Source organism: Tribolium madens, unplaced genomic scaffold (genome assembly GCF_015345945.1).
Source record: "Tribolium madens isolate multiple individuals breed KSU strain unplaced genomic scaffold, Tmad_KSU_1.1 Scaffold_1;HRSCAF=32;Tcas5.2_LG8, whole genome shotgun sequence".
Classification (NCBI taxonomy): Eukaryota; Metazoa; Arthropoda; class Insecta; order Coleoptera; family Tenebrionidae; genus Tribolium; species Tribolium madens.
The window spans coordinates 461,304-485,696 of NW_025400984.1; the positions used below are offsets into that span (position 1 = coordinate 461,304).

The 24,393-nt window shown below is 33.1% G+C and overlaps 3 protein-coding genes across 4 annotated transcripts in view; 2 read left to right on the plus strand and 1 right to left on the minus strand.

Moving 5' to 3' along the window:
• LOC123004211 (gamma-tubulin complex component 6) lies at window positions 1-9,375 on the minus strand. Its single transcript, XM_044397354.1, has 10 exons — window positions 9,158-9,375; window positions 8,910-9,109; window positions 8,516-8,861; window positions 4,982-5,190; window positions 4,422-4,934; window positions 4,134-4,368; window positions 2,181-2,373; window positions 682-2,134; window positions 390-634; window positions 1-341 (listed from the first exon to the last, which is right to left on the minus strand). Exons 1-10 carry the CDS (start codon window positions 9,297-9,299, stop codon window positions 38-40), a joined length of 3,840 nt encoding a protein of 1,279 aa, XP_044253289.1. The 5' UTR covers window positions 9,300-9,375; the 3' UTR covers window positions 1-37.
• LOC123004049 overlaps window positions 9,213-24,393 on the plus strand; it is a 22,586-nt gene continuing 7,405 nt past the window's right edge. Inside the window, exons 1-9 of the mRNA XM_044397165.1 lie at window positions 9,213-9,724; window positions 9,777-10,036; window positions 10,544-10,713; window positions 10,761-11,039; window positions 11,090-11,308; window positions 11,359-11,412; window positions 14,492-14,649; window positions 14,976-15,179; window positions 15,299-15,436. Coding sequence (XP_044253100.1) covers window positions 9,778-10,036; window positions 10,544-10,713; window positions 10,761-11,039; window positions 11,090-11,308; window positions 11,359-11,412; window positions 14,492-14,649; window positions 14,976-15,179; window positions 15,299-15,436 — 1,481 coding nt within the window. The 5' untranslated portion in view covers window positions 9,213-9,724; window position 9,777. The remainder of the gene's footprint in view (window positions 9,725-9,776; window positions 10,037-10,543; window positions 10,714-10,760; window positions 11,040-11,089; window positions 11,309-11,358; window positions 11,413-14,491; window positions 14,650-14,975; window positions 15,180-15,298; window positions 15,437-24,393) is intronic.
• LOC123004212 (spindle pole body component 110-like) lies at window positions 22,968-24,386 on the plus strand. 2 transcript variants are annotated; one of them, XM_044397356.1, is made up of 3 exons: window positions 22,968-23,811; window positions 23,873-24,068; window positions 24,129-24,386. In XM_044397356.1, the coding sequence occupies exons 1-3, from the start codon at window positions 23,293-23,295 to the stop codon at window positions 24,248-24,250; spliced, it is 837 nt and encodes a 278-aa protein (XP_044253291.1). In that variant the 5' UTR covers window positions 22,968-23,292; the 3' UTR covers window positions 24,251-24,386. The 2 variants fall into 2 exon arrangements, with proteins under 2 accessions (XP_044253291.1, XP_044253290.1); XM_044397355.1 differs by having other exon boundaries at window positions 22,969-23,811; window positions 23,873-24,386.

Genomic DNA, 24,393 nt, shown 5'->3' on the forward strand with positions numbered 1-24,393 from the left:
TAACATTTTAAAGTAATTTATTTAACCCTGATAAAATTTAAGTAAGTTGAACATAATTTTTATTGGAATAATAACCATTAACATCCAACATATCAAGTAACTGTGTTAAATGTGGCTGGTAACCACTTTTTGCAACTTTTCGTCCTACTTTAAATAAGTATAATACAAATTCTTCAAAATTAAGAAAAATGCTTTCTAATTTTGCAAAATTGGGATGAACGTAAGTTCCATCCTCGCATTTCCACGCTCTTGATCTCAAATGATCGTAGAATTTTAAAATGACAACAAAGATTTTTTGAATTACTTTCCTCAGAGGTGCCGATTTTTGATTAAGAAGACAGCTAAAACAAATTTCTGTAAATTTAACAAAAAAGGGTTTTTTAACCTACAGGAACAAAATATTTTTAATGTAGTTGGTATGAGTCAGGTATAAAGAATCCAAATTTGTAACTGTGGTCAAATTGCGTTCAAAAACTTCCCAACTGGATTGCAAGACCTCTCCAACAACATAATTTTGCAATGTTTGTATAAAGTGTAACATAACGTGCCTACATTGGTGTACTCGTCGATAATGAGGTGACATCATCAAATAAATCTCTTTTTTTCCCGAAACTTTAGCCAAAATCTTCAGTTCCTGTGAAACACTCTATTAACGCAAATCAGTCTTCTAGTAAAACTTACCAAAAGGATTCTCTTCAAAACCCACGAAATTCTATTAAGCTTAAGGAGATACTTGAATACTTCGTCGTATTTTTCAATAGTATCCACCGGCAACAAAATATTTAAAGGCCACTTCACCTTATACGTCAGAGACAAACAATCTAAAACATCCGGATCTCCTAAATGGAACCTCTTCGGCAGGCTATTTATTTTGAAAGACAAACAGTTTGAATTTTCCTGAAATTTATACGACATTTGCAAAGCTCCAAAAACCAAATTCTGCAAAGTTCGGCAATTGATCAATTCTATGGGAAAATGGACATCGTATAATTTTTCGAATAAAGTCTCAGTAATATTCCTGCCAAACTCCCCATCTTGCAAGAAAAAATAATCTCTGAGACTATTTAAATGTTTCAAATATTGCAAATCTTCCACAACGTACTTCAGTAATTCGTTATCGATCAACTTTGTCTGAGTTGCCAAGGGAATAGAAACACTCTCATGAAGAAACAGCCTCAAACAATTCGTGCTGAGACCAGACGCTTCTTCTCTTGTTACTCGTTTCGAAAAAACCTTTTTTTGTAACGAATCGTAAAAGTTTCGCTTGATTGGAACGTAACTCGTTTCTGGAACTTCTTCAAAAATGAAACCTTCGTCTGTAGCTTGTGTCTCAGCTGTTGTGGGAATACTCTCAAAATCGCCTCTTTCTACACTTAGACCAAATCTACTTGTAGTGGATTCGCTCATGGGGGTTGTATCAACACTCATTGGCGTAGGAATATCACTTTTAACAAAATCCAAAGACAAACTACTCGATTTTTTGATTTTCTTTTCACTAATGTCGCTATTCGTGAAATTTCTATTGAGATAGTTAACGTTGTCAAGTTTTTGTGGTACAAAAACATCGCTACAGCCCAGAACATGGTTCCGGTTAATTTCGCATTGAGTTAAACTTTTTTTGATCGTCGGTTTCATAACTTTCATCTCGATTCCGAATTCGGAACTCATCACTTTAAGTTTATTCTTCTGCGCATCGCTTAATTTTTGATTATCGCAAATGGTAGTGATTTGCTTTTTAATTGGTGGAGTTATTATTATTCCCATTTCTTCTGTTAAAACCTTTTCTTTGTTTTTTCTTGCTGCTGTAAACGTTTCCAAAGTTGCCTTATAAAATTCATCTTGGCTTTTTTCGCTATTGGCATTGATTATATCAAGAGATTTTGAAGTATGAATAGGTTCAGAATCTAGATCAGGTTTTGGTTCGATTTCTGGCAAAGGCTCATCATATTTCTCTTCATTTTCTGCCTCTCCGACTGGTTCATCAATAGAATAAAAAGATTCTTCTGAAGAATTTGCATCCAAGTGGGTTGGTTGCTCCAAACAAGTCTTCAGTTTTTCAATATGGTTTTCAACTTTTTTTCGCCGAAGATCCGATAATTCGTACAATTTGTTGTAATAATCGATTAATTCATTACTGCAAGTGTGGTAATAATAAAAAGTCAGGTCTTATTAAAACTTACGCTTCTCTCTCGATTAACTTATCACGAGTATTTTCAATAGATAAGTTAAATTGGATTATTTTTATCTCATTTTCTATTTCCGATGATATTCTTTCTTGTTTTAGTTGAACAGCAGAATCATACTGTTCTTTTAATGCGGTCAATTCGTCAAGCTTTTTCTCTCTTTCTTCTTCTAATGCTTTCTTTCGTTCGACTAAAATATATTATTTGTTTGTAATCTCACATCATTTACTATTCTCATATTACATTCTGTATATTATTTGAACACAAAAAATACACATCGACTAAATTCATGTTTAAAATAAACTAAGAAAAAATTAAACTTTCTTTATTATACCGAGTGTCTGGTCTCAATCGCAACCATAGGGATTTAACATGGTATTGTTTACCTACAGGAAAAAAAAATTGCCAAAAGATCTCAAAACTAGAAACTTAATCTAGATACGACCATTCTTAGTTGAATTACAACCTTTCAAAAATCACCAAAAAATTTTGGAAAATTAGTTTGTTCCTTTAATTTTTTGGACTAGTGCATTTCAGTTAATTGGAAAAAAAGTTGTGGTCAACACTTTGAAAAATTGTTAATCCGCAGAAGCCATTGCAATAATTAGTTCGCATTATTGAAGTTTTACAGTATGCTAATGAGTGATTTTCTGCACTCATTTTAAAAAACCATTACTCATAGATAATGAGCATTTTTCTTAACTTATACAGTAAATAACTATTATTATTAAAATGTGATAAAATTTTAACATTTCATTTAATTAAAAAAACTCTGCTTATATTAAAGTACCTCTTTTAAAAGCCATTATTTCAGTTATACACCAATAACATACAGAGCATTTCAAAACTCGCGTGCCCCAGAGATAAATGCCAAGTAAGATAAGATACCAGGAAGGTGGCAAAAATATTAACAAATTCTATTTATAAAGATTTCAAAATTATTTTTTTTTCTTTTTGATTCTAATTATTTCTGTTAGAAAAATGATGTATGCTATTGTTTAACTTTATTTGTGGCTTTTATTGTCAAAGTTTTTGTACCTTTACTGAATAATTATAAAAAAAAACCTATACAAGATTATCGGTAGACTACTACTTTCTTAATTAAATAAATCAATATCCTTAACAAAAAATAACGCAACTAATAAAAGCTGCGAAGGAAGAGTACAACAAACCAAGACACGCAAGGGAAAATTGATATTATGAGGTTAAACATTTTAACCTTAAAAATTTGAAGTGTCAAAAAATTTCCCCCAGATTAAAGCGCCAACGGGAATCAGTTGAACTCAAGACATGCCCAAGCAAGAAAAAAAAAATTCGGCGATGAAATAGGCATAAAAAATGTCAAATGTCAAAAAATAAATGTAACAAACATTTTTGACAGAGAATTAAAAAAAAAACATGTTCTTAGTGTCTTATCTTACTTGGATTTTTTTCCTAGGGCGCGAGTTCTGAAACACCTTCAATAGAATTAAATAATTCTAAATTTTTAAAAGAAAATTAAATTTTAAATATAAATTTTCTATTAATTTGGACTATTAGAAATCTGTACTAAGTACATAATAATATAATACTAATACTGTATAATTACCTAAAACAACGATTTACTTTTTAAAACCTGTTTGGAACTACATATTAGTTTTCAGGTTAGTCCGAGAAAACATGTATTATTATATTGACAATGAGACTGTGTTGTTCGCAAAAAATCTTATTAGAGGAAAAGAATATAACTCAAATGATAGCAAATAATAAATTCCATGAAAGGTCAAGAAAATTATAAAGATTGTTTCGCATTCAAATTTAACCTTAACATAATTTCCATTACTATGACAGCCGACAACATTACTTATGCCGTTTTGCACATGTATCAAACGCCGTCGACTCCAAACTAGGCCAAGTTGGTTTTATATTCATTTCTAAACAAACTTTGTACTTAAAAAAAGTTATACTTACGTTCGAGTCTCGCCAACGTCGCAGCACGTTTCTTGGCGATTAAATTCATAAAAATAGGATCCTGTTCTTTATGCCTTCTTACAATATGTTCCAGATTAATTCTCGGACCACATTCTGATAAAATTTCAAGATAATAACACGTCGCGTTTTGATTCAACAAGGATAATTGTTCCGAAGTTAAACAACAAGATATAATCAACGGTTTCTTTTCCATTAAATACGAGTAAAATGTGCTCTGGTGAACAAAACAAAAAATAAAGCGATTATTTCAAATCAGTGATAACTAACCGATTGTAAACATAATTTGAGTAAATTCATAGATTTCCCGCAATTCAAAATATCCATTCGTAAATCAGCTAGAAAATCCGGTACAATATTTTCACGGATGCTATAACTCCGGGTCCAGTAAGTCCTGCCTCTCGTTGATATGTATTTGAAATTTGGTTTAATAAAAAATTCTTCATAGGGATCGTTGACAGTGCCGTCCAAAAGCCACTGTTGAAGAAACCTGCTGAAATATACTTGACAGCAGGGAAACAAAACTGCATATAAAACCAATAAAACTTTTCTGTCAATGAGATTCAAAGCTGTCTGATATAGATAATTCAGAAGTAATACTCCATGTGGCATCCTCTCGGATTTTGCGTAAGGTCCTAATTTACAAATTGAGGTTAATGTAGTCAATTGATTACGCAACTGATTAGTCCGTTCGTGTAATTTCAATAAACCAATTGTGTCAGGCAGACTTATAATTGTCGTGCGATAGACTTCCAAATAACGCTGAATACTCTGACACAATTCCTGAAAAGTTTTATTACAGGAGGAATAAAAAAACTCTTCAAACATACAGCAAAAATATAACCGTCTTGCTTGTATTCCCCAGTAAGTGAGCAAGGAGTTGAAATTTCATGCAAAGCCTTGTAACAGTTTCCACAAAAAATAAATTCCTCACTGTAAGATTTCAGAGTTGTTGGTGACAGACCTTTAACTGTAATGTTTGGTACCAAGAAAAAATCGGAATCATCAGTATAGCTGAAGGAGTATGAAGCCATGCCCACTACAAATTTCATAAAAAAAAATGTTTTATTAAAAATTTAGAAACACCATTTTTTTTTACTACGTTCAAGAGTAAACAATAGTCTAATTTTTGCCATATGTTATACCTCGAAGTAGGTTATCTAATACAATTTCTAAAATGTGTTGGCCGCTATCTCACTGACAAAGCGAATCAAGAAATAAATAACCTGTTAATAAATAACTGAAAGTAATTGAAAAACTTCACAAAGTAATAAAGGCAAACTACCTGAAACAGTGTCAAACTAGTTATTTACGAACCAAGTGCGAGAAGTTGAGCAAACTCTTATTATACAGAATGCGCCAGAACTCACGTCCCAGAAAAAATGCCGTGTAAGGTAAGAATACCAGGAAGATGGAAAAATGTTAAAAAATTTCTATCTATAAAAATTTAAGTTATGAGAGTTTAAATTTTGCACTATTTACTTCTGTTGGAAAAAATTGTTGAAAATGCAAGCCTTTTCCAAGTGTTAATTTTGCATTAAAGTAAATAAAGAAACTTGCGTATTTCTTCATGTTTTTCTGGTCTCTCACTCTCACTTGCTTCTTTATTTCAAAAGGATAATGCATTAGTTTTCAAGCTCTAAAATTCATTTATCGGTTTGTTAATCTGTATCAGATCGAAGAAAAAGTTGAAAAGGAACAATACCTGTGAAGAAGTTTTAGAGAGAAGTCGGTTCATCAGGAATTTCCAGAATGTTTCAAAATAATTTTTGATAATTGTTGATAATAATTAACGATTCTGTCTCATTATATTCGTGTACAACCCCTTCAGCGAGAAAAATACTGGAAACTAGCAGGTTATGTCACCCATATCACGAAAATTAATAAATGTCAAACTCAAAATTACAGTAGACCAGCTATTTTTTTAAATTCTGGGCAAATTGGTATTATTTTCGTAACCTAGCAACGGATATAATTTTTCAATCACATCTTGAGGTGCCGCCTTTCTGGGATTGGTGGATTTAAGAGTCTAATAACTTTCTTATGCAAGCAAAAATTACTTCTTCGGCTGCACTGCCGCCGGCATTTGACATTTTTCTCTGGGGCGCGAGCTCTGGCGCACCCTGTATACAAGATCATCAGTATCATTAAATAGACATAAAAAAATGTCAAATGTCAAAAAAAATGTCAACATTTTTTGACAGAAAGAATTTTTTAAACATTTTTTTCATGTTCCTGGTATCCTACCTTACTTGAAAATTTTCTCTGGGGCGCGAGTTCTGGCGCATTAAGAAGAAATAACGCAACTAATAAAAACTGGCAAGGAAAAGTAAAACAAAACAAGATACGCAAGGGAGAATTGATAATATTGTGAGATTAAACCGTGGAGGGTTAAAAATTTTAAGATTAAAACCTGTATTTCTCAAAAAAATTCCCCAGATTAATGCGCCAACGGGAATCATAAAATGCCCAGGCAAGAAATAGTTATTTATTATAGAAGACGATAAAGAAATTGTTTATCTACGAGTGAAAAGGTTAAGCTTACAAGTGACGAAGTCACGAGTGGACTTTTTTCATGAGTGGACTTTTTTCACGAGTAGATAAACAATCTTTATCGTCGTGTGTAATATTTCGTTTTATTTTGTACTCACCTACCAGAATTTCTTAAATATAAACAGTAGATAAAAATTACTTTATTTCACTAGACGATAAAAGACTACTTTATCTACTAAAATTAGTTGATAAAAGCACTCTTTAACATTGAGTACAAAAAAAATAGTTATTTATTCGACGAGGTTGAGTGTAAATCGGACATTTTATTTCACAAGTGGATTTTTAAACCACGAGTTGAAATAAATGAACCGATTTACACGAAGACGAGTTGTAGCCGGAAAAAAATAAAAACGAATTTCCCATGTTAATTTCCTACTCGTATATCCCAGCCTGCCTGAGACACCCGGTATATGGGCCAGTTGTATACCTGTCCTGTCAATCGTCAGTTATGTTTATAGAAATTAAAAAAAGACCATTAAAACACGAAGCAAAAAAGTAATTCAAGCCTTTAAATTAAAATCTCAGCCAAACACCATCTCAGGCGCAATGAGATGAGAAAAATAACAATAACAATGATAGTTGCAGGCAGAGCTGCCAATTGAGAAAATTGTAACATTCACGATTAGCTGTTAACGTCTAAGTTTTACCAACATAACAACATTTTGACAATGGTTTATTAAATGAAACAGACTTGATTTATGTAATTGTGACTCTGAGATGTCAACGTAAATCTATTATCTATGATGTGATAAAAAATTCAAATGTAGTACTTTTGGTAGCAAAGCTAACTTCAACATGAATCCGTTTCACTTTTAGCTCACTTATGATATTTTTGTTGCCAATGTTTAGTGTTATCAATCTTAGATCACTTGATGCCGTTTTTTTTTTAATTATTTTAATAGTATTCTCTAAAAAGTAAATGTTCACAATACTCGTTCATGTAAAATGGTGATGACCAAAAACTGTGTGTCGCCTGACTGGATTTTTTGACACATCACGAAACACAACTTACTGAATATCATGAAAATCATCTTTTCTTATTAAAGTAACTTATGTCTTTGTAATTATGTTGGCAATATTAAATTAGTAGTATTATACGAAGTAATCCAGAAAGACTGAGTCTGTTGGCAACAGATTTGAAAGTATTTTTGTTAATGATTCGAAACACTGCAACCGGATATTGTTTTGCTTGACAAATACTTGACGTACAACCCCACAAGATTCTTGAATTGTTCTTAATCAAAAGCGTACTCTAATGGTAAGCTTTAAAAATTAGGGTCAGGATTACCAACATATTCAGTCATTGTGGATCACTTTGTAGATTGTTTCAGGTGAAAACTAAGCCACCGGCCACCTCGGAAATGAATGACAATTGACCACAAAATGTGACGTATGACGTATGAATTTGATGGTCGACATTGCTAACTTAATTTTTAAATCATAAGCCACTTTAATTAAAAAATTAATTGAACGCATGGCAGGATCCCATTAAAAAATACAAATCCGAAAATTCTAGTCTCGTCGTAGTTCTTTAATAACCCTATCTAATAATATCTAAACTTAAATTCGAAAAATGAATAGCAAAGAATCTCTCAACGTTTCTCAAGAATTGATAAATGTAAATTTGACAAAAAAATTAATAAATTAGACCATAATTTACCAAAAACTCTGAAACACTGTGATATGTTTGATTGGTTTTTATTCTCAGCAGTGACCCATAGCCAAAATAAATAAAATAATTTAGTGTTACTTAAATACAGGTTTTGTCCAAATAATATTTCATCAAAGAATGATTAAAAAATAACTATTACCTAGTAAATACTTGAGATCCTTGACAAATTCTGTTACTGTTTTAACAAGTGGTTCAACAGTAATATCATCTTGCAAAACGCATGAAAAATAAACAGAAGGTAAATTTTCGACCCATAAATGAGACAATTCCCCTAATTCGCACAAAAACGGTTTTTCCTTATCAGGTTCAAAATGTCCAAAATCCTCCCAATTTTTCCTGTTGCTAAATGTTAGTTTCGATGCCTCAGCCCACACATCTGCTGATGAATAGCTATCAGCAATGTCTATAAGCGTATCTGAACAATCGCTTCTAGATGTTGATGGCATTTTATATAAACTTTTAATATCAAAAGGTAGCTCAAAATCCTTCAAAACGTATTTAAATAAAAGAATTCTTATTTCGAGGACACTTACCACAGAATCATCTTTTTCAACCGGAACATTCCGCAAACATAACAAAAACTGAATTATGTGTTCATCATAATAGTTTTGGACATACTCCCCACATTCCTTCAATTTTAAACTGTGTTCTACTAAATTGTACTTTGTTGCCAGTGTAAATTGCCATGCTAATAAATTACTGTAAGGATCGAGGCCTTTGAAATGTCTCTGACCTTAAAAATAGTGTAAAATAAGCTGAAACAGATTGATTAACAACGTACTTGTTGAATTGTGGCTTGTCTTTTTCAACAAAATTTCGTAGGCTTTTGATCGAAGTTTCTTAACTACAGTTTGATCATAAGAAAATGTTTCACACAAGTTTGTGATTAGATTATATACACTATTTTGCGAATTTTCATCCATCGTTTTTAAATTTAACCAAATTTGACTTAACTAAATGACAACTGTCAACAAACAGGAAAATTGATTTTGCTACCACGACCAAAACGCAAAAGTCCCTAGCACAAATTATATTAAATCATTTCAATTTTGTTTAAATAATATAAACATAATTATTAAAATTAGATCACAAAAAGAATTTGTTAAACTTAATTTGGCACATACAACAAGGAACATAAACAATTATTCTAAAAAAATTAAAATTGCGCTCCTCGGTTGGTTACATTATTGTGTTTGTCTATTTGACATTTTGACAGACAAAAATATTCTTTAAACAAATTCAACAATTTTATTAAAATATTTTCATTTTACAGACAAGTGTTTTAAAATTTCTAGTGATCTATTTCAGTTCTAAAAGAGCGAATATGGTTTACATGATATAATTAAAAGTGAGGTTAGATTTAAATAACTGGTTCATGTTTAAAGCGCATTTTATTTCAGCATGGAATCTGATCGAATTTTAGTCGCAGCAGGCCTCACCGCAGCTGCAGTTGTTGGAGCATTTGTCTTCTGGGGCCCTGCGACAACATCTGGCAGTGGTCGAGGACGTTTAGCTGGCTTAGTCAATTTGGGGAAGACTTGTTTCCTTAATGCTGTTTTGCATGCACTGGCAGCCTGCCCGCAATTCATTGACTGGTTGGAAAAAGACAGATGTGTGAAAGAAACAAGTCTAAGAAGAACTTTGGCAACCGTTTTATCAGGTAAACCACAAAAGTTAAATGCCCAAACCCATGAATATGCATTAATTTGGTGATTATTTTTGTAATGCTGGTTTGTAATATAGTTCACGGTTTGATTTTATGTAGCAGTACTAAATATAGCAGTTTGTTTTCAATGCCAGTATTAACAGTCATTCTCTAGTCCAAAATACTTTCAAAATGTTTATGTGTAAAGGCTTGGACTTGGAATATTTAATAAAAAAGGCCTAAATCATGTCAGTTACGACCCTGAAGAGTTTTTAAACTTTAAACGCAACGTACTATTGATGTCCTTTCATATTGAAAGGTTCGTATTGTATGAAATTTGAGAAATCAAGGCATCCTCGATAACCACTTGACAATCCTTTTTTATCAATTAAAAGGTATTTCAAGTCCTTCGTAGGATTTTAATAACAAAAATGTGAAACTGGTTGCATTGAAAGTTCATAGGGGTGGTTACGTGGAACATTCTGTATGTGTAGCACTTTTAGTTAAAAGTGATTTTTTTAGTTGTTAATGGTACTAATAAGTCCGTTAAGGAGACTTACGCACCAGCTGCTGTTATTAATGCTTTGAAACGGCTTGGTTGGGTTATCCCCGCAGGCGAGCAAGACGCTCACGAATTACTAAACGTGCTTCTAACCACTTTGGATGAAGAGACTCACAAAATTACAAGAAAAGTTGTATTTTAGATGACTTTGATTTTTACTCTAATTTGTGATTTTAGGCCGGTTGTTTATCTGATGCTTTGGGCATGAATGAATTGGATGTCACTGAACCAGAAGAAGAAACTTCCGAATTTAATACTTTAGGCAGTGTTATGTCTTTAAATGAATTATGTAGGCCGAGTAGTTTAAATTGGAGAGGCACCGCGATTAGACGAAACCGATGGATTTCGAGATCTTGTCGGGCTCTGCAAATGTCAGGACCTCCACAACAACCTGTTTCACATCCTTTTACTGGTACTTTAACCAGTCAGTTAAGATGTACTGAATGTGGCCATAAGGTATCCAAACAGACTTTGAAAGGGTGATAGATTATGTATGTTTTTTTCAGTCTAGTGTCCGTTATGATAAATTTGAAAGTCTTTCGTTAGCATTACCCAGTGGAGCGGGTGATTTAGGTTGGGGAAGGCATAAATTACATCAGTTGCTTACGAATTTTGTAACTCCAGAAGTTGTACCTGATGTTCAGTGTGAAGGTTGTAACAGTGGTCGTGATCCGGCGATGCCGCCTATTTTATCCAAGCAAATTAAAATACTTAATTTTAGGAAGGTGAGTTTAATTTTATACAAAAAAGTGTATAAGCTACTAAGTCTAATAAGATGTTTTGCTATACAGGGTGCGCCAGAACTCGCGCCCCAGAGAAAATTTTCAAGTAAAGTAAGATACCAGGAACATTCTATCTGTCAAAAAATTTTGACATTTGACATTTTTTTATATCTACAGGGTTATTCACAGGAGGGTTATTTCTGAATTTTCTTTTGCCGCAACCAACAATACAAATATCACTAATTGCTAAATTAAATATGTTATTTCTTTTAAATTACAAATCAAAGTAAGTTGGTTAGATTTGCCAAAAATGTCAGATTGACAGATAACCTATATTTAATCAAAATTCAACAAATAAATTAACAAGTTAAGTTAATGTAAAAGGTGTTTGAAGTGTCTACCTTCGACTTCTAAACATGCGCCTAGTCGGTTGGTAAACGATAACAAACCATGTCGCATCGTTTCAGAGGTGATTTTTTTGCTTTAATATCAAAAACACAAGGCTAATAACAGCTATCGTGGATTTAGTTATAATTATTTTCAAAATTTGAAATCAAGAAATTGTTGCAATATGTATAATGGGTTGCAGTAAAGAAGATTCAGAAATAACCCTCTCGTGACTAACCCTGTATTTAATGATACTGATGATATGATTGTATATGTTTTTTTTACAATTATTTAGTAATGGGACAAAAATTTTGCCAATAAAAGCCACAAATAACATTGAACAGAGTTACAATTTAGGATACAACTTACTTGTTTCCTCTTTTAATAGCCTATAGCAAAAAAACTTGGAAGATTATTTTTCCAACAGAAATAAATAGAGTCAAAGTGCAAACTTTAAACTTCGAAATTTTTATAGATAAAATTTTTTTAACATTTTTTCCATGTTCCTGGTATCTTACCTTATATGACATTTTTCTCTGGGGCGCAAGTTCTGGCGCATCCTGTATTTTTAAACCCACCGATTTCGAAAGTAATCAAAGAGTCATCTGTCGGATTTGCTTTGAAACTAAGTCTGTCGCAATTACGATGTGGAACCCCGGTTTTAAAAGCGAAATAAAAAATTGGGTACCTTTATTCTGGAAGACAACTTTACTAATAGTGGGATACGCTGTCTATCCAGAAGCAGCAGCTTGATTGTTACATGTATTGTAAAATATAAAACTACGGTTTGCACTGGACTGTTTTACACTATTAAAATAAATTAATACTGCCACAATGAAGATCCTAGAAGAAAACAGTTCTATATACTAAAATTTATTTGTTATGCAATCTATTGTAGTTTAAAAATGCAATAAATCATAACACAATCTAGTAAGACTAGCCAACTCTTTAAATTGCATGTGTACGACAAAATAAAAGCTCTTTTTTTTAAATAGTTTTTGGCTAAAAGATATATATAAATAATTTAGGTACTAAAATTTACGTCAACTCAAGATTTCTTCAAGATTTTGAAGAAGGTAATCAGATCCCAAAAGCTATCACATAAAGTAGACAAAAATCAAACAAAAGTAGACAAAAACAAAATTATGCAATCAGAAATTGTTGACCTTCAAAAAAAACTGACGCCACGTGTGTATTGACCATCCATGATCCAGATTTTTGTTTCCTTTTCATTTAAGGATGAATGATATTTTACGATCGTGACCGCAGTTGTAAAATTGCGATAAATAATTAATTACTGAATTGGCTTTAACTACTTTAAAATTTCACTTTATTTTTCTGAAGAATTTTGCTGAGTCTAAAGTGAATCACCTTTTCGAAAATTTTAGAAATGCAAGAAAGTAAGCTAATTGGTCTGTAACTACTTGGTAATTGGGCGTTTTTACCTGCTTTGAAAGTGGGTACTACTTTTGCGATTTTAAAGGATTGTGGATAATGATTTAATTTGAACATTGCGTTAACTAAATTTGTCAATTGTACTAAAGCTTTACGTGAAAAATTTTTAATTACTTTATTTTCTATTTCATCTAGCCCCGGGGCTTTGTTATTGGGGAGTTTTTTGATTATTTCTGCAATTTCGGTTGGGTTTGTAAAAATTCGTGTTAGATAGTGTTGTGAATTTGTCTGTTCGCGATTTTGATTAATGAATACTTCAACTTGCCTTTTAATTTCATTTTGATCGTTAGTGAAATTTTGATCTGCTCTATGTACTGATTCGTATTGTGCCGCCAGTGCCTCCGCCTGGGATGCCGTTCGCGATAAGTGTCGGTATATCATATGGTTTACGTTTCAATGATTTTGTCATTTTCCAAAGTGAATTATCGTTAGGATTGAGTGAAGCTAATTTTGTTTGCCAAACGTTATTTTTATGTTCGCGTAATAAATTTTTGATTTGATTACCTAATGCCGTAATTTGGGGTTTAAGTGTAGGGTCACCGGTGACTTGCATTCGTTTCTTAGCGCGATTACGAGTTTTAATTATATTAACAATGTTATCTGGTATTTTATCTTTTCGTAATGAAGTGACTATTCGAGTGGTTGAATGTTTCTTCCAAATTTTTTGAATTGATTTTGTAAATTTATTAATTTCGTATTCTAACTGTTCAGTGGTCGAAATATTGTGAATTATTTGGATTTCACTATCTAAATCTTTACGAAAATTATGCCAGTTGGTGTTTTTGAAAGAAGTTATTTGTCGGTTGTCATTATCTTTACGTAGATTAGAAATTTCGAAAATTACCGGATTATGGTCGGAATTTAGTTGTGAAAGCGACTGAGGGTCGTTTTCCAATAAGAAATTCTTTGTTAGGATTAAGTCTATTGTTGTCGGGGTGTAAATGTTTGAGGGAAAGTGAGTAGGTGACCGCGGGTGGTTTATGATAATATTGTTACTGATACTAAAATTATACATAGCACAACCGCTTCTGTTGTTTCTATGGCATCCCCAGGTATTGTGAGTCGCATTAAAATCGCCAGCAATGATTACTTTATTACCGATATTACTTAGGTTTTCTAAATCGCGTTGTGAAATATTATAACACGGACGGTTATAAATTGCAATAAAATGGATTTGATTCATTAGTTTAATTCCGACGGCTTCTATTGTGGTTCACGGTAACGTTAATTTTGAAAATGAAATACCTTTCCTGACCAAAATCGCGACGCCACCCGCCGCATTAGTACCATCTACTCGGTCCTGCCTAATTATGTTGTAATTTTGAATATAAAATCTATCGTTAGGAGGAGGACACAGGCTGCTGTGTCCTCGGGGCTCCTGTTGTTGTTGGGGGCGGTGCTGGTTCAGCTGGCCAGTTTGATGCAATCATGGGGGGCACGGGCTGCGGTTGTGTCGTGGGGGCCCTTGTCCAAGCGTTTGTCTTGGGGGCCGGGGCTGGGATGTAGTGGGTGGATTTGCGGCCAGCTTTTTCATCTTCTTGTGCAACTCTCTCGTTGATGTATTGCACCCGTTTTAGGTAGACGGGGCAATTGAGGTTGTTTGCGGTGTGGGGGCCTCCGCAGTTTGCACATTTGAGTGCGACGTCTTCACTGATTTCGCACTCCCTCGTCCAATGTCCCTCAGCACATTTCAAACATTTTGGCTTGGCGCGACAGTTGCTTATCGCATGGCCCCATTCTTGGCATCGGTGGCACTGCGTGATGCGGGTTTTCTTGACGTAGCGGTGAAAGCTCACACGAATGTGGCTTAGTGCCTGGCATTTCTTAGAGATGCTGTTCAGCGTCTCATATTTTCCGGTGATGACCAGGAACAAGGGCCTTTGAGTGTTTTTCATCTCATAAATGTTGATGAGATCTACACCCTTCTCTTTCATTTCGTTTACAAGTTCGGCGATTTCGGGCCCTTTGTCAAGGCCGTGGAGGACGAACGCGTGGGTTTTCTCCTCCCTGCTGATGTACGTGTGGTACTCCAGTTCGTCTTGTTCCATCTTCTGCTTGATGGAAATGAATTCTTTCCTGGTCTTCGTGGAGATGATTGTCCTCTCCCGGGTGTACTTTATGGTGAAATTTTCACCAACTTGTTTTTTGCAGAACTGAATTAGTGCTGCGTGATCTTTCGCTTTGCCGTGAATCACGATCGGCGGTGGGGGTTTTTCTGTGGGGCTTCTTCTCGGCTGTTCCGAATCCTGGGAAGGGCCGGCGGACTGGTCTGCTTCTCTGGGTGGCCTGGTTTCCATTTCTTCCACCTGTAATGGATCAAATCTATTTTTGGTTTTGACCTTCGACTTACCTGGGCTTGGGGGTGGTGTCCTGGCCGTCCTCTTCGCCGGAGGCGATTGGAACAGGTCTTTGGAGTTCATCTCCGGTTCCGTTGTGACTAGCTGCTGGGTCGTCGCTTTCAGTGGTTTCAGTTCCGCCGGGGGCGGAATTCGGATGAGCGGAACTTTTTTCGGTTTTCGGATTTTCGTCCGATCCCCGATGGCATCGAGAGTGTGCTTTGTAGGCACAGTTTTGTAAGTGAGATTTGGCCTGTTTCTCACTTTGTTCGTTTTGAAAAAAACGTTTTTCACACAAGGTGGAACGCACAACTAGCACAAGTGCAAGTTGCAGGGGTTGTCGCTAATCTGAGCAGGTAAAGGTTTGGACAGGTCCGCACACTTCGGCTGCTCGATCGAGAATGGGATTGAAAGCGAATATCTTACCAACACGCCTACAATGGATCTTATCGGATTGAATATATTATATTGTCTATGCTAATTTTCTTATTGATTAAAAAAATGAATAATTATGGTGTATCCAAATTAATTTTTTAAGGTAAACACGCACGTAATGCGATCGAGTGTGCAGCGCTTAAATTTAATAACGAATTTTGACATTTTCACTTTTGAGCGTTTTTATTAAACAGAAGACGGTCGATGGTCGAGCGTTGGTATCCTTCAAAAATACCCTGACACATCGGCCTACTCGTTTAAAGAAAACGTTATTGTAGTATTCAACGATAGGCAACCAACAATGTCATTATTGTTACGTAGTCATAATTTGTTTTTGTAACACAACTTACTAAATTTGAGTTTTTTTTTTTTTTAATTTTGTGATTGTGATATTAAAAAGCTTACCTACATATTTTTATAATAAAATTTAATATATGGATCGCGCGCCGCGCTGTTTCGGTCGATAATTAAGTTTCCCTTTTTACTTGTCGGTGGCGTTTGCATAGAAGGCGTTTGTTGTCCAATCGTTTTTAACAGGTAAGTCAATATCTTGATATTTATTAAATGTTATAAGTAAAATATAATTCGTCTGCTTTTCATTCATTTTCAACGGTTGTGTTGAAAATTAAAGAAAATGCAATAACTGAACAGCCACGTGGTATAGTGTTATCGTTTTCCAGTGTCGTAAAAGAAAAACGTTGCTTTCACGTTTCACGCCCAAAACATGATAGTAATAATTAATAAAATATTGTACTTACTTATACATATTTATACAATTACTGTCAAGTTGTAACATGTATTGTTGAACTTAACCTAAAATGAGGTACAGGTTAGGCAATTTTGTGCCGTTACCATGACAATACAAGTTGCAAATCAACTTGAAATATTTACTACTATAATCTAATTGCAGCTTGATGTCTTGATTGAACGCGAATATCTTACTAACACGCCTATAATGGATCTTATACAGTCGTTTTCGGATTGAATATAAGTATTATGCTAATTTTCTTATTGATTAAAAAAATGAAATTTTACGATACATAATACATACCCTAGTTACGAAGTTGTTTATTTTTTAAAGGTAAACACGCACGTAATACGCTTGATCGTGCAGCGCTTAAATTTAATAAAGAATAGCGCATTTTGACCTTTGAGCGTTTTTATTAAACAGAAGACGGTCGATGGTCGAGCGTTGGTATCCTTCAAAAATACGCTGACACATCGGCCTACTCGTTTAAAAAAAACGGGTTTACTGTAAAAGCAATTTTTTTTCCGTTATAGAAATTGTTCTTAATCTTATTGTAGTATTCAACGATAGGCAACCAACAATGTCATTATTGTTACATAGTTATAATTTGTCTAAATTTAAGTTTTTTTTAATTTCGTAATTGTGATATTAAAAAGCGTAGATATTTTTATAATAAAGTTTAATCACAGGTTTAATGCACAAGGCCATCTGAATCAAAAAGCTACGCTTATAAGGCCGTTTCAATTTTCGATTTTTCCATATAAACTTTGTTTCTGTGACATTTCGGGCGTCAGTACCTTATTGCGCTCCATCTACCGATTTCTATCGCAGTCGATCGAGAGTTTTTAGACTTTTTATTTTTAGGTTAAGTGCTTAAAACATCAATTAAAACATGAATGCTATAAAATATCCGAGCTTATTTTAGGTACATTCTGGACTAGCAAAATACTAATAAATTAGAATTACAATAAAACATGAAATCATAACACGAGGTAGGTTAGAACAATTTATAACTTCAATATTTTTCTGCAAAGTGGTTTATTTGTTTGTTGAGTAATCCGTAATTTTTGTAGTGTCTTTAAAATTACAAAAACAAAGTAAAAGGTTGTCCTTATCATTGTCTGCATAAATTTGCTTACCGCAAAACGTTTCAAAAGTTTCGCACTATTTTTGCCTTTGTTGCATATTGTTCAGAATTTCAAATAATCGAACATTTTTTGCCCCACAAATGAAACACGGTTTTTACCTTTTTATACCATTATTTTATAAAATTGAAGGGCATTGTTTTAAATTACCGCCAATGTTTATTCGTTAATCGGCCACCGAGGGCGCACAATAAGGTTCTGAATTTTTTGTTTTTATGGCCACTCTGCAGAAACAGTTATCATGGAGAATGAAACGGCCTTATAAGCGCAGCTTTTTGATTCAGATGGCCTTGTTAATGCACATGGCCAACTTCATCTGTCTTCCGCTGCGCTCCATACTGCCGATTTTATATGGATACGATGAATTCTACTAACCTAAAAAAATCGTCCGGTAACTAGCGTCATCTACTTGACAACTTTAAAACTACAGACATTTCAAATTTGACAAATTTTTTCTCAAATTTTCAAAAAAATTCAAATATGGGCAGAAAGTGTTTTATTTGTGGAGAAAAAGATACTCTATTTGAAATTCCAAGCGATACAGCAGCTCGTGCTCAATGGATCAAAAATATTCAGGAATTTTGTGGTAATTTTAACAGCAAAAATTAAAAAAACCTTTCCCTAAGTTCCTACTACAATACTCTTTATAATGCTTTCAAATATATCGTATGTACATACATATTCCAGTTTCTGTCTTCTATAAATCCCCAGAATTTATGTGAAGGTTGAAATTACGATTCCAAAAATTAATTATACAAATACTTAATTTTTACTTTCTATTAGATATCTCAAAATTAAAAGACTGCAGTGTTATTTGCAAAAAGCATTTTAAGAAAAATTACATTAATAAATCTGGCAAAAGGATTAGATTAATAAAAGGAGCAGCACCCTCTGAATTCGTAAACAATAAAAAGTTTTTCCGTGAAACATAATAAAACAATTATCATTTTTTGAACTTTCCTTATTGCAATTTTTCTGATCCTGATCCGAACCCAACTACTAATATTGCAATAACTTATTCTGATACGTTATCTAAAACTATACAAGCAGATTTTATTAATCAAAAAGAAGTACAAAATTTAAAGTATCATTGCAAGGTTTTGAATAACAAATTAAGAAATATGACCAATAAATACAACCAATGTTTGAACAAAATTAAAGAGTTGTAGTCAACAAATGAAGAAAATTTAGAAAATTTAAGCTTGTTTCGTGCAATCGGTGAATCGAATCGTAATTACGGAGAACTACATACTAGGAGACGAAACGAGATACAAAATTGCTTGATTTTTTGGACCCAAAAAAAGTAGTACGGAGGAGTAAAAATGAGGGCGCTTAGAGCGTTTAACCGTCTCAGTTTCAAATCGTTATTAATTAATTTAAATTCAACCAGTTTACTAATTGCTTGGGAAAAAATACAAAAATGTTGAGCTTTATATTCTTAATGAGCTGTAAAAAACGAACCAGTAAATTTTTCACGAGAAATATGAGAAAAAAAATATTTAAAATTCAAAATCTGTACTCCGTTTCATGTTTTTTAAAATGCTGCAAATACGGTTAAAGATACAAGAAAAATGTAAGGAAGAAAGTTGTAGAGAATAAAATTTTCTACAAAAAAGTCCACGACACCATATYTCTATCTTTAATGGTTTAGGCCTCAAAGACGTTCAAAGCCGCTCAAGCGACGAATGTCTTTAGGACCTAAACCATTAAAGATAGAGGTATCATCTCSCGGRCTTTTTTCTTGGAAATTTCATTCTCTACAACTTTCTTTTTTATATTTTTCTTGTATCTTTAACCGTATTCGTAGCATTTTCAAAAATATGAGACGGGGCGCAAATTGCTAAATGTTCGAAATTTTTTTAAATATAGTTTTCAATAAAATTTTTGCATTACTTTTATCTCTTATTTTTGAGAATTTATTGCTCCATCTGTCTATATTTTTTTTTATTTGCGTTTTGCTCACCGTTATGTAAATACGGCCATTTTTTTATTTCATTGCTCTTAAAACTTAAACGGGAAAGGAACAACTGCGCTATCTGGCCTSGCTAACGGAACTATCGAGAACGGRGACGTTTTGTTYTACATCGTGTCGTATCCTAGTCTTTAGGTATCCGTAATCGTAATCAAGCGATTATAAAGCGATTTACATCCTTGTTGAACATGTTTGCATCATTGATGTCAACTGTCAACAGTCAAATGGTATGCGATTTATTTATACGGCACACACACTTCCGCTGTAATAACTATTTTATAAGAAAACCGTGCAAATACACACTATTAACAAAACGATGTTACACTTTACCCAACTTTACGATTCATTGACTGGAACATACAAACATAACCTATCTTTTTTGCGGCTAGTTGTATTAGATTTCATGATGACGCATGCTCCAAAAACCGATGTACATCGCTTTGCATCCTAAAAAATTTACGATTGAAATTTTCTCAATCGTACTCTGTTGAACACGTAAAAGCGGTTAATCGTAAAGCGATTGTTAATCGATTCACTCCGTTGAATGCCCTTATTGTCTTGATATTTATTAAATGTTATACCTAAGTAAAATGTAATTCGTCTGACATTATGTTTATTTTCAACGATTGTGTCTAAAATTAAAGTAAATCAAATAACTGAATCCTGACCCACGAACGTGGTTTTTACTTTATTAGAAAGGGGATATAGACCATACTGTTTTAACGGTGGATTGCATAATCATTTCTTATTCGTCGTTTTAAAACATTCCTACCGACCTATGCCAATGGACTCACAATTAGACAATTTGCATAGGATTTTGTATTGTTCTCTATTATCAATATTATCAAACTATCAAAATCAATGATTGAAATAAATTTATTCAATTTGGATTGTTATTAAAAAAAAAAACAACGTGTAAGCTATAGGTCATGATCAACATAGCATACCATTTCGATTTTTTATTTTTTTGCATTTACGAATTCACATTCCCGAACTCACCAGGATGTTGGAATTTGACTTTCCCGACATCTTCTAGTGGACCAATTTTGACGAATTAAATACCAATCGATTTATCTTCTTCCCTAAAGTGTCACAAGCTATAATATATTTTTAAAACTTCAATATGGCTGCTCTGTTGGAACCAGATAAGACTGTCGTCCTTTTTTAAGAACATCTGCAAGTAACCTTAAGAGGAATCTCGAGCACATGGGTTGATTAAAAACATTCAATCTATAGCATAGCATCGTTTCTATCGGGCCAATTTTGACGAATATAAGGTGTCAATCGATTCGGTTTCATTTTAAAAGAATCACTGACTATGTTTATATCGAGGCGTTTAATCCGCTTAAACCAATCTAAGTCGCTCGGTCATGTCGACATAAACGCAATCGCTATATTGAATCCAAAAAAAAAAATCGGCTTAATCCAGATCGGCAGATCAGTCGGCTTGGACTTAACCGAGCTAGCTTACACAAATTCTATGCGATAGTTTTTTTTAACTGTCATTTGAATCTCGTTCATTATGCAGCTTGGTTTAAGCCAACTCGATATATAAACAGTGGAATATTAAAGCCGCTTGACTTTATTTAACCGGGTTTATCTAAACTCCCGCGATATAAACTTGATCATTGGTATCATACGTTAGTAAAAATTAAAAAAAACAATTTTATGTCATGCTCAGTAACAAGAAGTAATAAAAAATTGATAGTTGCATTATTTGTTTTACTTAACTTGAATTTGTTAATTACATATACAATGTAAAACTTTAATGTATTGGGTGTTCAAAAATGATTACGTTCCAGAAGGCCGTTTTGGTTAAATGACCTGACAGATCTTGTCAAAATTTGAAAATGTAAATAATTGATATTTTCACTTTTATCGTCAGAACTTTCAAATTAATCATCAGAATAATCATTGTTTTAAATTTAAACCATAAAGAGTTAGTAAACATAGCTTTTGGATGACTTAAAACAGAATTAATGCAAATCGTTAACTCTAGAGAGGTCCATCTTACTTATTACTCTGAGGCCAATAGAAAATTATTCTGTAAATTATAATTATTTTGAACAGAAAAATTATTCTGAACTGCTGATTTGCGATGTGGACATTGGAGAAATTGAATTAAACCAAGAAATACGTTGCATTAAATCAACGTCTCCTGCAAGCTTACGAATTTTTGAACACCCTTTATTGCCAATCCATCACTGATACTTATTAATTCATACACGCAATCTAATTGTTGCAGAACAAAGGTATATTATGGCAGAAGTAGACGATGATACTCTGGCACTTTTGAACTCAGAAAATTGCTTTTTATGGGGAAAATTAGAAGATCTGGAGAAAAAATATAATTATTTAATCAAAAAGGAAACTGTGATGAAAAATATATTACAAGAACTGCAGAAGCAACGAAATGAAGCAGAGAAAAATTATAATCGTCTTGAAGAAGAGCACGCTGTCTCGTGTACCGCCGCGGCTGACAAAATTAAAGAAACGGAGAAGAAACTGCAAGAAATTAATATTAAATATGAAACAGAAGTTAGGACCAAGACTGAGACTGAGACTNCTATGTTTATATCGAGGCGTTTAATCCGCTTAAACCAATCTAAGTCGCTCGGTCATGTCGACATAAACGCAATCGCTATATTGAATCCAAAAAAAAAAATCGGCTTAATCCAGATCGGCAGATCAGTCGGCTTGGACTTAACCGAGCTAGCTTACACAAATTCTATGCGATAGTTTTTTTTAACTGTCATTTGAATCTCGTTCATTATGCAGCTTGGTTTAAGCCAACTCGATATATAAACAGTGGAATATTAAAGCCGCTTGACTTTATTTAACCGGGTTTATCTAAACTCCCGCGATATAAACTTGATCATTGGTATCATACGTTAGTAAAAATTAAAAAAAACAATTTTATGTCATGCTCAGTAACAAGAAGTAATAAAAAATTGATAGTTGCATTATTTGTTTTACTTAACTTGAATTTGTTAATTACATATACAATGTAAAACTTTAATGTATTGGGTGTTCAAAAATGATTACGTTCCAGAAGGCCGTTTTGGTTAAATGACCTGACAGATCTTGTCAAAATTTGAAAATGTAAATAATTGATATTTTCACTTTTATCGTCAGAACTTTCAAATTAATCATCAGAATAATCATTGTTTTAAATTTAAACCATAAAGAGTTAGTAAACATAGCTTTTGGATGACTTAAAACAGAATTAATGCAAATCGTTAACTCTAGAGAGGTCCATCTTACTTATTACTCTGAGGCCAATAGAAAATTATTCTGTAAATTATAATTATTTTGAACAGAAAAATTATTCTGAACTGCTGATTTGCGATGTGGACATTGGAGAAATTGAATTAAACCAAGAAATACGTTGCATTAAATCAACGTCTCCTGCAAGCTTACGAATTTTTGAACACCCTTTATTGCCAATCCATCACTGATACTTATTAATTCATACACGCAATCTAATTGTTGCAGAACAAAGGTATATTATGGCAGAAGTAGACGATGATACTCTGGCACTTTTGAACTCAGAAAATTGCTTTTTATGGGGAAAATTAGAAGATCTGGAGAAAAAATATAATTATTTAATCAAAAAGGAAACTGTGATGAAAAATATATTACAAGAACTGCAGAAGCAACGAAATGAAGCAGAGAAAAATTATAATCGTCTTGAAGAAGAGCACGCTGTCTCGTGTACCGCCGCGGCTGACAAAATTAAAGAAACGGAGAAGAAACTGCAAGAAATTAATATTAAATATGAAACAGAAGTTAGGACCAAGACTGAGACTGAGACTGAGGTCAGTTTTCAAAAAAAAGTAATTATGCTACAAGACGAACTAAATAAAGCATATAAAGAACTAAATAAACCATTTAAAGAACTAAATAAAGTACAAGGAGAAATTATTAGTACACAAAAAGAAATTACTAATCTACATAAAGAACTAAACATTCTTCAAAAACAACTTTATGAAAAAGCTGATCAAATTCGCATCATCCAAGCAGAGCAGGTAAGTTAGAGTTATTATTGCTTGTTTTTTTATGGATTTTCTATTTAATTTGACCTTTTAGAAAGATCGCGAAGAAAAACTAAAGAAAAGCATTGAAACACAAATGATAAACAATCAAATGGTAAGAATGAGGGCTGCATTAACTACGTTTGAGAAACAGAAAATACCGGATTTTGACCCAAATAAAAGAGGTGAACTTTGGGACAAATATCTAAAGACAAATTATAAAAATATCACTCTACCACCGAACGTCAAAGGTTGCGTTAGAAGTATTTTCGATAAATTAAATAGAAATGTACATAACTGTTACTCTGTAGGAGATGAGATGATAATCCAGAAATCTGCTTTTGATGACGATGAATTGACATTGCTAGAAAACTTATGGCAGCTGTCGCCTCTTCGAAAAGGATCACTGTCATCAAAGGAAGTCCTTGATTAATTTGTGTTTTTTTTTTATATATTTATGTATTGGTGACTATGTGTATAAATGAGTACATGTATAATATTTTATTTAAAAATTTATTACAAATGAAAATCGCACGTCAAATATTCACCAATAGAAATATTAAAATTAGTTCACGA